The sequence below is a fragment of the Anopheles funestus genome, chromosome 2RL (assembly GCF_943734845.2).
Source record: "Anopheles funestus chromosome 2RL, idAnoFuneDA-416_04, whole genome shotgun sequence".
NCBI lineage: Eukaryota > Metazoa > Arthropoda > Insecta > Diptera > Culicidae > Anopheles > Anopheles funestus.
Window position 1 is genome coordinate 71,781,790 of NC_064598.1, and position 18,811 is coordinate 71,800,600.

Here is an 18,811-nt window from a genome sequence, read left to right on the forward strand (position 1 = left end):
GCTATAAAATCTAAACGATAGACGTTTCGCAATTAGCTACGTCAAAGAATGACACAACAGTGATTATATTTAAAAGTAAAATAAATACTAAAACCAAGTATCGCGGGTATAAGACATACAAGAAGGAAATGCCATAAAACTATTGTAACCATCCAATATGGCAAATGCCATAATAGCAATATAAATAAATAAAATTAATATACATTTCCTATACATGCTACAGACTAATTTTGTAAGTGTTATGCATGATTATTATACAACGAAAAGTTTACAAAAAAACTATCATGAAAATCAATTAAGATGCTCTCTAAAACATTACACAAAAAGATTAGATCCAGATAAGAATTCACATAGATGGACACAAATCATGATCAGGTTGAAATTTATCTTCCATAAACATTTGCTGCTATCCTTTCGTAGACCGTGTTAGACTATCTCGGTTATAAGAATCCGATGCCTTTCTTTATTTCATTTTTTTCTAAACGCGTATCATTTATAACGTAAAAGGCCACAGTGGTATCACGTTTCAAATTGAACTTGAATCTGGTTTGCCGCACTACGGCTAACTGGCGGTAGCATCGTGTAACCGAAACAAACAGCAACGGAACAGCAGAAAAGTAAAACCCGTCAAAAAGCAATTCCATAACTAACGATTGAACTTTCTCTAATTAGGCCCCCGCAAAAGAACACGGAAACCGGGCAACCTTTTTCACGCTAGCATTATAATTTTCTATCCACGATCCTTCCCTCATCTTTCACAGGTTCTAAAAGATTATTTAACGTCTATAAGTCACGCAATAGGGAAGCTGCCGAGCGGGGGTTGCTTTCTTTCTTCTCATACGCACCACACCGTAGCTGGTTTTTGGAAAAAAAGGTACAGGGTATAGAATAAGCTGGAATCACAAAGGATGTATTTGTTTATCCGTCGGGAATGCGTGCACGTTGGCGTGGTATAGAACGAATGCATCTGAGAGCAAGAAGAAGCTGACGAGTACAAACTTTTCTAATCAACAATAAGACAACATTTCTTTTGTTATCTGCCTTTGTGTCGCAAACAAATATGAAAAGTGCATGATTTTGTATGTGAAATAATCGCTACACTATCTAATCGTACTGATAAAAATCGTCCAAAAACGTTACTATATTCCAGAAGAATAATCCAAGCAACGTAACTGATTCCAAAACCCGTATTACAACGGTGTGACTTCCTCGTTTGAATATCTTTAAATAAATTCCTTAATTTACGATCATGTTCTTGAATGCGACCGGTATTTCCCCCTCACGTCTGGCTTTATTTTTTTCCCAGGAGAAGCCGTGAGATTTATTTAACGCGTGTGACGCGTTGTCTGCACGTGCGCTACAGCGTTCAAATGGGAAACAAACCTGTGCCAGTATAGCAATAAAAGTAGTGCAACCAGTGCAACAGAAGCAGCAAGTGTAACAACATTCGGAAATATTTATGTACATAAAAATCATTTCTTCTGTACATTAAGTTAAATTAACAAACAAAGTGTTTGACGTACTTTCCGTCAGGATATTTAAATTACTAAGGTGAAACATTTCACAGCAAGAACACGAATAGAACGGAACGTGCTGCATAGGCCTAGTAAAGAAAACAATCTTTATGATACGTGTAGGCTAATATCGTGAAAATTATCACCTCTATTAGACCGGCTGCACTTCTAATAAACTATGCATATAATGTACACCACACCCCACCCCACCCCCCCCCCCCCCCCCCCCCCCCCGCTACTACTTTCTCAAGTCACGCCAACCAACCGAGCAGCAGCAGCGTGTATTTAAATCCATTTTCCTCCTACGCGCGCGCACACCGCTTAGGCATCTGAGAAATATTTCAGCGGATTATGACACTGTGAGTGTGGTTTCTCTTTCTATTCCTTTTCTGTAAAACCCATAACAAACTGAAAACCGTTCCGCTGCTTTGGCCCGACGACAAGTTCATAATACAACACCGTCAAACGAATGCCAAGGTCTCGGATTACGTGAGGTAGGTCAGTGTCTCTCTACGGGGTGGTCCGTGCTACAATAAATGGACACAACATAGAGCATTAATAAAACAGTGCCGTATTAGGAAATTTGCGCGAAACGTACTGGAAACAAATGCTGCACACTTGTACGATTCTATTTATAGGATAAACGAAATGCAGTTTGTACATTTTTTTAACTACTCGTATGCAACAGTTATTGTTGCTTATGGCTGAAATATATTTCATTCCATCGTTATTTTGTTCGTAACTTTCAATAGATGGTACAATATTTAATATTCTTTGACTAACTTTGGGAATAAGGTTTACCGATTAAGAGAAAAAAAAGATACTTCAATCGATCATACCCATAGAGCAATAATTAAAACAACTTTAGGATAACAAGGATCAATGTGAGCGAAATTAATGAATATTTTATAAAATTTTACAAATTGCACTACAATTTTAGAATTGAATACTTAAACACTCACATTTTCGCCATCGTTGTGTTGAGTATCGCCATTAGCTTGTGCTTTCAGCTGATCTACCTCGCCAATTTTTTCCAGCTTTCCAGTTCCCTCAGCGACCACTGCTTCCTTGCTTGGGTCTGTGGTTATGTTAACGGAACGCTTACTTTGTGCCAGTCCCATCTTTTATATCTTCGATGAAGCTTTTATCTGTAAAGAACCAGAAAGAAACAATCACAATTATATTACTATGCCATTGCATTCTTCAAATCTTAAGAAACCAATCATAACAAAAACATGAGTTTAATGTATGTAAAATGTAAAGCAAAATATTTTCTTCTGGTCAACCGCTGTCATTGCTGGTGCGTGATGAATTAATCAATGTATGTATTAATAAATCTTTTACGTAACAAGTGAGACAAACGAGTGTTTAAAAGAGGAACACAAAAAACGAACACGATGTTCCAAATCAATTAACCTCGCGTAGCTATTGGGCTTCAATTTCAAGATTAATGATCATCATAACGGTCAAGTGGAGTTACGAACAATTCCTTAAACCGTGCTTTAACTGAAGCGTCTACTTAGTAAAGAGCTGTTGACGTCAACAACGGCCACATTCGACGCTTGTTGTTTATAATCTTATCGAGAACTTTTTTCCTTCCAGAGTTGTTGTTTTGACCATACAAATCGCTTACCAATGCAGATAAACGTTGTTTCAAATGATTAAATTTTTATGAATTACAATTTAGAACTATCTAACGTGTTGACCTAAGACCAAGCTGTAAATGTTTAATATGCAAACTATAAAACATTTTCTGTGTTTTATATCCTCTTATATAATGACAGTACGCGGCTAAGTATATGCACAATACTTTCAACGTGAGCTTACTAGTCTCGATTGTTAATATCGTTAGCATCACTTCCTAGGACAAATTTCCTAAATGTCTTCATTCGTTCCAAACGAGTGAAGTAGAACTCCCAGAGAAACACGGATGTATAAATATCAATAGAACCCCTAAACATGTGACGCGTTCCCTCCTTGTCAATGTCACCAAGACAGTACACCTCCATCGAAACACTGACAAGTACAGCAAGCCACCAACAAAAACCCTTCCCTTCGACCACAAATAAAATAGGGCTATAACATTTTATGCCTTTCTGGTAAAGGCAACAAGCTCACCTTCAAGAAGTACAGTATCGAGACGATGTAATAAAAAAAACAAATGCATGCCAAACGTAACTTGTTCAGATGGAGCCTTCATAAAATGAAATGTTTCTATATTCTTTGTATTATACGAAAAATGGGAATTGGTTTTACTAGCTTCTGCAATCAACTAGAGAGTACGCCGTAATTTCATATTTAGTAAAATAGGGACCGGTTTTATTTCCTGCACAGAAGCGAATGTATTTTTCTGTTGTGATCCAAACAATGTTTCTAGATGTGAAAACTGTGCGAATGGAAGTAACGACCATGTCTGCGGGAAATATTATTGTAACGATTGCAATTAAGTGGTTTTTCCGCTGTCTTGCCATTTATGAGTTATTTATGCTCATACACAATTATGAACAAGAAAACTGTGCAGATTTGTTTGTTCCGAAAAAGAGTAATATTCATTTTTCATTCATCATTTTACTTCGTTTACACTTGACTAAACAGGCGACAGACTGGGATTTACACATTATCAAACTTTACGATCATTTTAATAGTCCGTACAATAAAATGTTATTACAACACTGTCTAGTTCATGATAACTTAACGACGATGAATCGTTGAACGTTATCATTCCGAGTTAAATGCAAATTAAATTCCACTACCACCGGAAGAACAAAATTCAGCGAAATCACACTTGAAAATTCTTTACCATAATGTGTATGAATCACTGCAGCCCCGTCGTGTGTCATAAAACGTTGGATAAAGCTGTATTTTGATTTTTAGCTGACTTCGCCCAACAATGTACCGCGATGGATGGGAATGGTGATGATTCAGCGCGACACCAATCGGAATTGTTGCTACATCAGTGGGGGCAGCAAAGCACGCGGCCTCGCAATAAAATTTGTGAGAATGTTCTAACAATTTCAATTAAACAAATGTCCTCGCAATTATAGCACTCAGCATTTTATATGTTGCTGGTGGGTGGGTGGGTTGATGTTGCAAAAGATGTCTCAAACATGCACATATACCCAAAGGTGTGCTCTTAGCTCATCAAATTAAACTTAGTTCTAATAAACGCAGTGCGCACTGCTACCGCTGGTTTCTAAACAATCATTTCTCGAACGCCAACGTCACGAAGGAAAACAAGCATATAATGTGATTTTGTTTTTTTCTTTCATCAAACCGCCGGTAAAGCTTTGGAGGGCTGTGGCAAAAATGTTTTGTTGCCTTTTATTTTTAAATCAAAAGGTCAGCTCTTTTTTTTGCTGCGTGCTGTTCTTGGCCACATTATAATCGACCAACGGGTGGTGGCGGCCCACAGCGGTGAGTGTCCCCCCGTGTCATGGCAGACAATTTCTTAGGGTAATGAAACTATCCGATTTGGACTTTCTTCCGGGTTGGTGCACCAGGATGCAGCAGATGGACCGAATGACACGTTCGAACGCACCTCCTCCCTTTGATTCATCCCTAAACACCGTAGCCCAATCCAACCGGCAGTGTTCACCGGTCGACACACGATGGCGATACCGGTACGTGCAAGAAGCCAGGAAATGGTGTCGTAAACCGTTATGTTTAATCAGCGTAGCCTAGCCCGCTCGCGCACATAACCGTACATTAACGTGGTAATCTTGTTGTTATTATGTTTTGATGGTTGGCTTTATTATTCCGGGACTGCTTATAGCAGGAATTGAGCGCTGGATCGTTGCTGGCTGAAGAATCAGGAACGCGTTACAAGTGATACGAAGGAAACAAAATAACGTTGGGGCCTGCGCGCATGGGAAGAGAACTTAACACAAAAAAAAAACATTATACTGAAGCATACGGTAGAGCCTACCATTCCATTACAGTCTGATTGAAGCAGAGTGGTACCAAAGGTGAGCAAAGGTGTAAGAACTGGGTGCACCTACAAAGTTGCCGAGAGTACAAAGCAATTCTCAACCATAACACCATTTTCTAAGCCATCGCCCTCGACCAAACCCGAGGCCTGGGTGTACTTTGTTGATTATAGCACGTTTGAACAGCAATCTGGAAAATAACGCTGAATGAACGTGATTTGTCAAATTTCTAACCTTGACGAAATTTCTTGGACGTGGGAAAAATTTGAGCAACATGAATAATTGAGTAACATTTTGCTAAATCTGAATCAATAAAATATCCAATACCTTTATTCTGTTCTGTGTTTCACATAAATTCCGCTAGAGCGTAGTTAAAAATACTTGAACAACTAGAATGACTTTGTCTACCCAGTTTCAACACTTCAAAGCATAAATTAAATCATGTACGCTGCCTTCTAAGTGCCTGGAGGGTTTAATTTACTAATCTATTTCGTGTGTACAAAATACCGGTTTTGTTTCATATTTTTCGTCTTCGACGTTTTCCACACCGATCATATCTTCCCTCTGTGGATTCAGCTTGAGATCTGCACTGGTGGCAGGCGTGTGCACCATATGTTGGTGGAGACAAACCTCCAACGGCAGCACTGGGACTTCCTTTAAATGGTGAAAGAAACCAGAGAAGGACAGAACAGCGATCCGTTTACGCAATGGGAAAGCAATAAGAACAGCGCAGCAGAAGAAGCGGCTCAAAGCAGCAGCTGCTTCTGTTCTGCTGCTGCAACACCCGGGCTCTGGATAGGCCCCGACACACAGCTCAACCAACGATGGGGAGCCGTACAACGGTCGTATATACATACATACATACATATTTCCATGCATTCATTCGCGATCGCGCGCATCCATCGTTAATGACCTTGTGGCGGTCGACGGCACTGAGATGTGGCCTGGCTGAATTACCACACCAGGTTGTTGCCGCGTCTGGTTGCGCCTCTTCTGCTAAAACAAGGCATTATAGCGAAGGGTTAGAAGCCATCCTTCTTGAAGGGAGTGACGGCGACGGTAAAAGCGAACAGCACCAGAAGAGAAGTTCCGAGAGACTGCATCTGGTGACAACTCTTTGCACAGAGTGCGCCGTGTTTGAAAAATGGCAAATAACAACCGACCGAAACAGAACGTGACTAATCCGTACGAGTTTATTTCTGGCCTTAAATCCTCGGAACTCGTTAATCAGTTTCCCGTTAATAGTATTGCTAGAGGATATAAACGAGTTTTATATGGTCTTGTTGGCTTTTAAAATTGACAAAATAGGCTTAGACATTCTTCAATATGTGCTGCTAATTATAACAAATAATATTACATTTAGCATTTATTAAATTACCATTCACACAACTGCCATAAAAATTTATAGTATGAAACTGTGCATTCAGCTAATAATGTTATTATTCAAGTTTTATAGTGTTACACGAACCAAACATTGAAATGACTTTGTTTTTGCAATTTACTCTTTTATACTTCCAAATTGTGGCACTTAAGAGGCTTCTTTTTGTGAGGCTTTTTAGCTTACCCTTTACTATACCTTTTTTTCTAAAAGGTTTCCGTAAGACTTGTTTTCCGATACAACATTCATCCTTAAACATACACCTGGCTTCAAAAATATCTTAGATACTGTTTCACAACCGATTCATGCAGAAAAATGAACCATGCGACAACGATACTTCCGGCATAGAGACATGAATAACCACAAAAAATATGTCACATGGACAAAACTACGCACACCACGTTTGATGTTTCGGATCAGAGTTGTGTCTTTAACATTCGGCACAAAACATATCGCCATATCAATCGCATACAAGCAAATAGGCGAAATGCAAACCGCGGCTGACACAGCCATTGAGAGACGGCAACACCTTCATAGGGTAAGGCCAAGGGACCAGCCATTACTACACCTCGCTATTAGTATGCAAATTCAGTCAAACGTACCGAAACAGGAATTTCATCAACCAAACCCGCACTTTTTTGCTGTCACCGGGGTGGTGAACCATCCCGCCGTTCAGAGGCTCCATAAAATAATGGTCGTAAACATAGCATTCACCACATTAAAACCATGCTCCCCTGTATGTCTGTCTCCTTCTTGACTAAAAAGACCTTAAACAGCTGGCTCAGACGCAAGGTCCAACACAACTGCAATAATGAAAACAGTAATATCCGGAAAATTAAAACCCGGTAAAATGAAAATAGCAGCAAACAACTACGACGGGATACAGCGACGAAATGGCACTGTGAAACAACACCAAACACCTCACCTCATCATTATTATGGCGTACCTTATCAGTGCAGCAATACGAACCCCAGAAGGCACATGAAGTAGCTCACAGAACTAATCAATTCCCAGGTGTTTTATGGTCGAACCGCTCACATTGCAAACCTGGAGATCGTAACACGTGACTAACCAGCATCAACTTCAGAGTAAAACGGAAAGGCAATTTTAATCGTGATCGAATTTTATTGCGCATTTTTAACCTCGCAGAGATCCGTGGATATAACTAATAATGCTTTGCTGAAAATATTTCAATCAGCAGCTCAGTCCGTAGATAGAGCTCAAGCAGATCAACATCTTCGAAACGCTTAATTCTCGTATCTCATCACAAGTCAAACCAAAATGATGAATATTACACCATGCTAACCGTCAAATGACAAACAACAGCAAACGTAACAAGACAGGGAAACCAAACAACAAACACAAGTCAGTGCAGCCAGCAAGAACGAAAAACATGAATGCTAATCAAATTTTTGCAAAAGTCACGACATTGTTGGTTGGAGTTTTTTTTTCCTTTCTTTCGTGTGCAAATTGATCAGTTGCACGAACTTGTTTTCGGACTGAGATTGTGCCAATGCGGTCAAGACTTAACTGGAAACGTTAAAAAAACATAGCTGATACGTTGTTTGATTAGGGCCCAAAACATTAACAAAGTAGACGAACCCCACATCCTTATTTGTTGCATTTTTACAGTCATAAAAATATACTTTAATACGCATTATAAACATGTTAATCTTTACACCATTGAATATGTTTACGAATTTTTAGATCATTTTCTGCGTCTCGTTTCACATGTCGTTTAAAAATATTATACAATTTAAAAGACTGTAACAAAACACGCGTGTGGAAAACGCTTTAAAATATAGTTGTTATTTATGCTAAAGATGCTGTTATGAATGTGAAACTCGTAGCGTACAGCTTTATCAATAAAGACATGCAATATTAAAAACAGTAGTCAGCATTTCCTAACTACCCTACGAGAAGTTGATATGCAATCATCTTTATCGCCCTCATGCACGAATGTCTATCATTACTGTCACATACGTAATATTAGCATAATTTAATAACACCTCTCACTGTCATACTTCAAATTAGAGGTTAAACACGCTAATGCTAAGGGCAGAAAGGAAATAGCATATCGATCGAGCTGAAGCAGGCAAACATGTCTTCCGTAGGGGAAATTATCTGATGACAATTTAATTTTATTTAATTATTTTCAGTAACATCTCGTAATATTAGTTCACAAAACCATAAACCCTATGTTATAAACTCAAAAATAACATCTGGTAAACGAATTCGTGTTAATACAATGCTATAAACTCACGTCTGTTTTGCGTAATATCAGCATTTATAGCAAAAATCAGATAAATAAACAAATTGTTGCAACTATTCCCATTTGCTTCATATGATAATGATGCTTTGCTGGTGTTGTACGTATGTTTTCTTCTTCTTCCTTAATTTCAGACAACATAAAGGTACTTGGGAACGCATCATTGAACCATCAACCATTTCCTTCTGACTTATTTGGCATTAGGCTCTTTCTGATAGCCAATCAAAGTCACACATCACACGTTACTTTGCTGTACAAAAAACACTAGGAAAATAAAGTGAAGATTTGGAATCGTTTCCTGAATATCAAATGCCTAGCATCTGAGCAAAAGAAACATAGCCAGCAATACAGAATCAACCGCAAAACACACGCCCCTCACATACAACCTCTTCACGAATGAATTATGACTTCATAGTCAAACGTCAGCGTACGATAATTTCGGCCACAAGTAGAATGCTAAACGCACTACACTCGTGAGCACGAACGAATGCGAGTTGTGAAAGCAACCACCACACAAGAGATATAAAGCAATCGTTCGTGAAAGAAATTAATATTTCAATAACATTACATCCGCTGTCCAGCAAGGGGCGCGCTGTTACACGAAGGTAAATAGAATATATAAGTGAGAAGAAGGAGAGAAAAAAACACATCACTGGCGATTCGTATCACGTCAAGTGGGAACTGTGTGAAGAAGAGGGATCCCGATTTGATGAGCATCAAGACGTCATTTCGTTTCCATTTCCGGAACCAAGCATTTCCGTTCGTTTTCCGCATCCGTTACGGAGAGGGCTAAATGCCACAAAACCGAAGAGACGAACCCGGCCAGTGTTTGGCCAACAAAAAAAGTTAGTGTGGATAATAAAAAAAAATCGGACATATCTACCAAATCTTTAGATTACAAAAAAAGTTTTGATAACCTTTAATTTATTTTACTTTTTAATTTATTTATTTTAAGTCTCGAAAATTTTTTAATGTTGAATTTAAAATATTCAAATTTGTGACAAACTATAAATTGATTGTTTATTTATGATAGATTAAAGCCATAGAAAAAAAATTCTCCACAACTCGCACCAAATTTCTATTCCATTAGATAAAGAACCAACGATGCGCATAGCTGTAAAAGGAGGCGTTTTTACAGGGTGAAAGGAATAAAAGCCATTCTGACTAAAAATCAATTAATCTTTGTGACATGTAATCAACACGATCGCTTGTCTCATGCTAGATTTCTTATCAGCCCTAGTCATCACGTAGCCGAAAATTCACAGTTCAACGCTGCTTTCAAAGCCAAGGACTCGTTTCCGGCTATGAATTTGTTTACTGATGTTCAATGCCAGTGGGAGGGCGTAAATAAACAGAGGAATGGGATTGTAGACTGACAAAGGCCAATGAAAGTTAGATCATCTTACGAAAAGCTCTTTCACTATCCGAAAAGAAGAAAATTTTCCTGACAGACCGCTTCTACAAACAGACAAACTGTCACGTTCACAAAGGAACGACACGGACGACCTCAATATAGTCATTGACAAATAATCGCTTCGCTCGTAACCCTTCGAAGGGTTATCTTAAGGGTGTGGCTTTGGTTCGACAACTGTTTTTTTGGTTTATAAATTTTCTCGCTTGTTTCCTAGATGCTGAATTCGACAGTTTCTTTCCTTAACGTTGGTGGCAATGCTTAGTCGTACACGATTTTTTTTCTTCAACATTTTGTATGGGATTTGACAGATAAAATCGGATGACGATCTTGTACGACACTGCCACCAGCCTAAGCTAGATTTTCTTAATAAGTAGATTACATCATGTTAAAAAAAAATTTGAAATAGGAAAATGATCAAATTACTGACTAAATTTAATATATTTTAATTCCAACTTCAAATATTTTAAAATTTATATAATATAAAATTAAAAAGCTGTAACACTGTCAAGTATACAACAAATATTTATCAAAATGATATTCTTTTCAACACTTTTCGAAGCTAACTGTCGAAAGGGAAAGCATGATTCCGTCGAGAAATAGATTCAGTTTATGATTTCTCGGGGGGATAAAAACATCTTTAACCAACCATGACTCATCGCTCACTCTCTCTCGAATGTTATCCTGAACAAACGTCGACGGTGCGGATGAAAAAGTAAGGTGTGCAATGTCAAAAAAGCAGTACGGTCTTACAAACATAATGCCTTTGCACGTGGCCAAGGGTTAACCAACATTACTGTAAAGTCCATGTTTTATTCATAATTGTCTTCCGTGTCGAGCGTTGTCGCATGGCGAGAACAACCATCCGCATTACCTTCGCGTGGCATGACCGCCGTGTAGGATGTAACTAGATCCATCTGAAACCGAAGGGAAGTTGTGGAAAGCTACCGCAATTTTTATCTTCCTTTCTTTTTTTACAATGTTTAACGCCCGGATCGAATCGGGGAGGGAAACTTAACGAGACAATAAGATAATAAGGTGAAGGTAAAAGAACGTCTTTTTTTCTCTTTCGGTGCAATGCAAAACCATCGTCGCCGAAAACGTGGGCAAATGCGTTGAGAAAAGGGTTGCACACCGTCGAAACATGCTGCTGCGTGTGCCTGTTTTTTAATGTTAAATTCATCAACAAATCGAGAGATCGACCACTATAAATTATCATGTCGACAGCTTTTCACTGCCACCGCCCACAAGCACAGACGAATGTTGCCGTTATACGGCGAAACACTTTTCTTGCATACCCTGACAGCATGATGAAAGGATGCTGCAATGGCGGTTATGTGCCTTTTTAAATAGTGTTCCTTAAAAAAAAAAAGATTTTGCAACAAAGCAAGAAGAATATTTTACGCAACAACTTCGAAAACAAAATCATACATTTTTAATAATGTGAGAAATAATACATTTACCATGCGAAATTTGTAGAAGCATTGTAAATCGAGTTGTTCCAGTAGAAATTCCATGAATCTATAAATTTACGACTTCCACAACTTAATAAAACATGCTACAAGAGCTACAAGAACATTGGAAAACAAAGCTACATCTCAATCTAACACGTATTCAAACCCGGATTTGCTCGGATACACCGGTTGGGAAACGTTGCCGAAATAATATCAACGGCAATAAACCAGTACCAACGAAAACCCACGATCATCCCGATAATAAAATTGCTGCCATAAGCTGCTAACGATGAAACATACTATCCAACACAACAGAACACAAAGGCTCGCGAGAACATTGGTTCACTTCACAGCCAATGTGTGAGGTGCGAGAGAGTGGAATAAATGCAAAGCCCAAAAAAAAACTACAACAGAGGAGATCTCTCAACCATAACGAAAAAGCAAAAGGCCATTAACCGAGCCACGTGGACTCACCCGAATCTGTATAAATAATCAACAACGCCTTTTAACCGACCTCCGAAATGTTCGTATGCACACACGCATCTAGCACACCAACACACACGCGCACAAGGGTGGAAATTATCGTAGCCAAAAAGAAAAAAACGCGCCGTATGCAGGCGCTTTTCAGCATATTCTGGAGTGTAAGCAGCGAATATTACATTCCAGCTAACAATGCGCAAAGCAAGATACACACTTTTTACTCCACCCCGGTCAGCAGGAATAACGCACAGGCCAGACAGACAGGGCAAGAGCAGTTAAGGAAGGAAATATCTATTAGCCGCACAGCCTGCTGCTAGATAATTCCCTCACCAAGGTTATTTGTCCGGGGGCGAACCCAGAAAAAAAACCGGAAGTCCAGAGATGTTTCCATCCAGATAAAATAGATATAGCCACAGTAGGGACTGCACTGTATCGGAGATGATGTGGAAAACAAAACATAAAACAACAACGGTCTTAAGCGGGGGTGCAGCATGAGGTTTTGATCGGATACACGGTAATGCAGTTCGTGGTCAGTAGTGGTATCGACGAGAGCTATTCAACTTCTGGCTTCCACTGCTTGTCTACAGACACATTAATGGTGCGCGCGGGTTTACCGTATGATGACAGGGGTCCAGCAGATCTATAGCGTTCCTTTCCGTTAGAATCCTGCCTATTATTCGATCAACTGTGCCGTACACATTAGCGTTCCCTAAATATCCCTTTTTCCCCGACACTACCAACCACAGTTCAAGCTACGTTCTTATGTTACACAAATAAATTTTCCAGTCCCTTCACCCACGCGTATAGACATACAACTTCGTAAACAAACTTCTGTTTAGATGCATCCATTCGCAACGCGCCCAGGGAACGTTCTTCCATGGGTCTTCCATGCTGGAAATAATATATACGATAGCCTAAAACATACAAACGTGATGTGTTTACAGAGTTGCTACGTTTTAGCTATGAAATACGTAAATGGACCACTACATGTGATGTTTATGGTGATGGCCAAAACCTGCTGTAACAAATATCCCATAATTTGCCCATTACATTTTTTTCAAATCCACTGTTCAGCAACGTCAGCATTATATCCAAGTCTAAACAATTTAATATTTTCCAAACCACAACGTGATCGTGAACATATTTGAAGATCATCCTCCTCGTATCATTTCCGTACTAGACTAAAATATTCAAATGGACGTAACTTACATTGAAGTTAACGCCTTGGAAACACAGTTTCGTAAACACAACCGCAAATAAAGTCCAGAAAAACAACAACAACATCAGACAGATTTTACCACCTCACACATGAACAAACGCAAGGCATGACCTTCAAACTGGGCTGCTCAAACTGGTTCAACAGAGATAAACCCTTTACAAAATGAATGATGGACATCGGTTGGCGACCAGGGGAGGCATGGAACAGTAAAGATGGAACAGGGAAAAACTACGCATCAGGCCAAACGGGGGATCTTACAAAACGGCAGCGCACGTTACTCATGATAAACCGCTACGACGCGCGCGTACATTTGAAAACCTCAACAAAAAAACAACGCATTCTAGCACTTTCGCTATCGGCTGAGCGTAAAACTCCACATTCCACAGCGAACGACATTCCACTGGCCATGAATAATGAATTGATGTGATTTTTTGGTTTTGTTGTTCGCTTCGCATCCTGAAAACTTCGTTTTACATCTTTTTGTTCCAACCCTGTGGAATCTTCTTTTATCGTGTTAAACAAATCGAGCTACTTCCACCCAGATCACATATTCGTCTTTCGCGTACCGCTACAGGACGTGTGAATGGAGTGTGGCCTGGTACCAGCGAAAAATAAAGAAATCTTTTGCACCAACTCAGTATGATGTGTGTATCTTTCCGTAACGCACAATATTCAAACGAATGTCGAACAAAGGGTTAAAATATTTGTTACTTGTCCCGCACACCATACTGTCTCGCCGGATTGATTTTATTTGCGAAACACGAGTGGATAAAGAAAAGATCCAACTTCATCCATGACATGGTCAGTGTTATTGAGGAGATCCTAAGGAGGTGAAGAAATCGACAGGCGCGATCGTACTTGCAATTTGATGTTATTGTGCGATGCCGATTGTCATTCCATGCGGGCAACAGTGACGATCATGATGGTCGCATGATGATGATGATGGTCGACGCCCAGTAGTTGACATTGAATGAGTGGACGACGATCAGCGACATCACCCGAAACCCTCCACCCCATACATATAGTAACACGATCCTAAGCGATAGCAGCTTGCTATGCAAATCGCGACACTCTTCGAAAAACTCGTCTGTACTGCCCCTAGCCTCCGTTGTATGTATTTGATCCTGTTCCGCCGAGACTGCGCAAGAACTGGGAGAGACCGTGGTCCACGCGTTTGGAAGATGGATCTCGCTTGGGTAGACGATTCGTAACCTTGACTTCAGCGCATATTACGATCCTTTGTCTGGCGTCGAATTCGCATGGCATGGTGTCATGGTGTGTTCGGGGATGTGACACGCCTTTCGGTAAAGATTTGCAGCCCGTGCCTGCCGGAGATTGAGCGGTGTTAGGCAAACACAGAAATAACTCCGTCTAACCGACTTCAATATCAAGTGTCCGGTGCAAAAGAAGTGTTTATCTTTGCATCCCGTTGTTGCTCTTTTCGCACTTTAATAATAAACTTTCAATAAAACGCAGGGAGTTAAAAAAAAAGACATTTTTGCAAGGGAAACGTAAATAATAGGGTGCGGAGAGCCCACTTTAGGGAATCGCGCAACACAAATTTGAAATACGCGACGATTGGTATGCAAGCACCCCCATACGTTAGCGAATCATAGATAACTGATGTAGAATCGCGTGCCTTTGATATGGAATGTCTGTTGAAAATAGATTCGGAATTAATTTACAAGAATTATTGGAAATCTTTCATGAAATGTTTCACGGACGAACTGAAAGGGAATTAGTTAATTGGACTATTCATCTAGGGCAGTAAGTGAACTTTAGGATTAGCAAATGAACTATGTAATAATGAATTTGACAGACGAATACACAGTCACAAACAGAACGGCGCGCGACGATTACGGCTTTCTCGGCTTGGTGGAAAAAACTCCGAAAATTTACAGCCAGCACTCCGTGAGAATTTCTCACATTTTTGGTCCTTCGAACCGGATTGTGAATTCAAAGAGTTTTTTTTTTCGTTCAAAGCTCTGCAACAAGAGCTCGGTCGGTTTAACGCTCTGCAACAAGGGCAAGGTGTACAATTCTTCGTCGCGTCGTTTCACGCCATCGCGTTTCGCTCCGCATCAAGGGCAACGGCCAACGATTTCAGCGCCATCGTTATTTGAATTTTCGCGCCAAACTTAAACGTTTTCTTTCGTGTTTAATTTTGTCCTGTGAGTGTTTTCATATCGTGCAAAATCATGGACAAGAAGATAAAGGCCGCTCAACTAAAAAGAAGGATCGCGGTGGAAAATATAAGTGCTCTCGAACGGTTCCAAGTGCAATTTTCTGGGGATGACGCCAAGCAAATTCCGGAGGCGTTAGAGGACTTGGAACGGCATAAGGAAGGGTTCTTCGCCGCGGTATCGAAACTGGAAGAGCTCGATGACAGTAATGAAGCGATTGAAGCTTGCATCATGGACAGGATCAACATCGAGGAGCGGTGTAGGAAGCTAAAATCCTTCCTACGGGATAACCTTCGACGGGAAGAGGGTACGCTAAATGACACATCGGGTTTGGCTTCTTCAACGCTTGCGTTTGGTCGGCCAAACGCACCACATCTACGTCTTCCAAAGATCGAGTTGCCATCATTCGATGGCGACCAAACGAAATGGCTGTCGTTTCGTGACCGATTCATCGCGATGATCGACGCTTCACCGGAGCTTCCTTCGATTGCGAAGCTGGAATATTTGCTGTCAGCATTGAAAGGGGAAGCGGGGCTTCCTTTCGAACACACGCCGTTGACAGCGGACAACTACTCGGTGACGTGGGCAGCTCTTCTAAAAAGGTACGATAATCCACGTACACTAATCCGTGAGTATTATCGGAAGCTACATTCCTTCCCGCCCGTACGCGCGGACTGTGTGGATGAGTTAGTGCATTTGGTGGATGAATTCATTCGTCATGTGAATGGGTTACTAAAGCTCAACGAGCCCATCGATCATTGGGATACACCGTTGACAAATTTGCTGGTTATGAAGCTAGATCACGCTACTGTTTTAGCATGGGAAAAGCATTCGGTCCATGCCAAGAAGGACAAATACAAAGAGCTCATCGATTTTGTACAAGATCGAATACAAATATTGAAGGCGACTCGGAGTACTACTTGTGAAGATGACACTAGTATCACTAAGGTGGCTGGTACGCAGCGTTATCCAAGTTCGCGGAAGACAATCGTTCACTCAGCCGTAGCACAACCAGTGTCAAGTAGGATGATTGTATCACCACCACCGAAGTGTCCCTTGAAGTGTACGGAGAACCATTTCTTACGAAACTGTCCGGTGTTTGGCAGTAAGGACGTGCAGCAACGTCGGGAAGTGGTTACATCGAAACACTTATGTTGGAATTGTCTCGGAGATTCCCATCAAGTGAAATCCTGCAAGTCGGACCATGCTTGTCGCACGTGTCATCAGCGACACCATACACTCTTGCATGTTCCTACCACTACAACGATCACGATGGCAGCTCACGACGATCGCAGTTCGGTGATCCTGGAAACGGCTGTCCTATTCATCGTGGGTGACGACGGAAAGAAACATGAGGCAAGGGCCCTCCTTGATTCAGGCTCCATGTCGAATTTTATTTCCGAATCACTTTCTCGGAAGCTTACGGCTACTCGAAACAAAATCAACGTGGCAGTCACGGGCATCGGAAAAACGGCACAGTCGGCGAGTGGGTCGATCGTCGCAACTGTGGCATCGAGGAATCAATCGTATTCTAATCATCTGGAGTTCCTCGTTCTGAAGTCACTATTTGCGCATACTCCAATTTCACCCATCGATACTTCATCGTGGAGTATGCCCGATCTGCAGCTGGCAGATCCTTCATTTAATGTTCCGGGCAACATAGACATCGTAATCGGCGGAGACACGTTCTGGGAGGTTCATTCAGGACGAAAACGATCTATGGGCACGGGCAAACCTTGGCTCGTGGAAACATCATTCGGCTGGAGCGTGACAGGGAATGCATCAAACGGTACACCTCTTCAACCATGTCATCGTTCGGGCTACGGAAGTCCACCTACGGAAGAGAAAACAAATCAGAAGGGTTCCACTGTTTATAATAAAGTTCCTGGAAGGTATGTTGCACATTTACCTCACTACCATAATTTTGGCATCGTTTTAGAGGCATCAAAGTCAAGGTCAGACCGATGTATTTCTCAGACCGAACGTCATTCCAAGCGCTGGAAGTATAGCCCTCGTGACAATTCGGTAAACTATCATGCAAACGTGTCACGTCGTTGGAAACCAAACTATCATTCGGATCATAAACGCTGGTTTCATTCACCACCCTGGGTTTGCGAAGAACAGAAAACAACAAGATCGATATCTACAAGTGGAATATTGGAATGATCAATATCTACATACCATCACACGTTTATCGGCGTATCATTTCATCGCGAAGCAACGGGCTTCATCAGGCATCATATTCGGGGTAAAGAGATTTACACACTCTTTACACTACTCAATCGGAATGAGTTTCATCATGTGGTGCTGCTACACATCATCTGCGTACGGTTCGGGAATATGTGTGACGGTGGCCGGGTTCACTACACACATATTATTCACATACATTCATCTCGGCGTCCAATTATGTTTTTCGGTCGGAACAACAGCATCGCGTTGGTATCTAACATGCGCACATTCGTAGCGATGTTCAGCGTAGTATAGGAGGCAATAGTTAAATTTGCGAACAGTGTCAGTACACTTCATTACGGTAGAAAGTTCTCCCATAGGTTTGTACGGGAACTTTAGGGAAGCTGTCGATCAGCTCAATCTAATAGCTAGCTCGCATAGTTATCTATAAAGGAAGAAAGTAGTTAGTATCAGGATGGCACGTACTTACTTACCTTAGTGGCAAAGGAAATCTTAGAGATACACTCAAGCGTGGTTGGCTGGTTGAGATAACGGTACTCAGCAGCAACGTGATATCAACATTTGGAAGGCTAGCAATCATTCGCACCTTAAGTATGCACACACGCATTTTTCGCATACGGGATAATGTAAACAAAACTGACAGTTTAGGCTAGTTCATCGATTACGGCAACAATCGATCAAATCACAATGCAGATCAATCGTACAATTTCCGGTACACATTACGAATTACATTTAGTTAGCTTATTAGGTTTCATGAATTAAAAGAAGTTCCTTCTTTGGTGGCCGG

At 40.7% G+C, this 18,811-nt stretch overlaps 2 protein-coding genes across 6 annotated transcripts in view; one reads left to right on the forward strand and one right to left on the reverse strand.

The window, feature by feature from the left end:
- Positions 1 to 18,811, reverse strand: part of LOC125762520 (uncharacterized) — a 65,000-nt gene that overhangs the window by 17,707 nt on the left and 28,482 nt on the right. For all 5 annotated transcript variants that reach the window (XM_049424691.1, XM_049424694.1, XM_049424693.1 and 2 more), the window contains one exon: positions 2,477 to 2,662. In XM_049424691.1, coding sequence (XP_049280648.1) covers positions 2,477 to 2,635 — 159 coding nt within the window. In that variant the 5' untranslated portion in view covers positions 2,636 to 2,662. The remainder of the gene's footprint in view (positions 1 to 2,476; positions 2,663 to 18,811) is intronic.
- LOC125774954 (uncharacterized) lies at positions 15,850 to 17,843 on the forward strand. The gene is made up of 2 exons (XM_049445328.1): positions 15,850 to 17,726; positions 17,774 to 17,843. The coding sequence occupies exons 1-2, from the start codon at positions 15,850 to 15,852 to the stop codon at positions 17,841 to 17,843; spliced, it is 1,947 nt and encodes a 648-aa protein (XP_049301285.1).

Excerpts from the sequence above, each read along its gene's own strand:
- LOC125774954 (XM_049445328.1), top strand. The coding sequence starts at position 15,850 with ATGGACAAGAAGATAAAGGCCGCTCAACTAAAAAGAAGGATCGCGGTG. Across the intron at positions 17,727-17,773 it reads TATAATAAAGTTCCTGGAAG|AGGCATCAAAGTCAAGGTCA; the intron begins GTATGTTGCACA and ends GCATCGTTTTAG.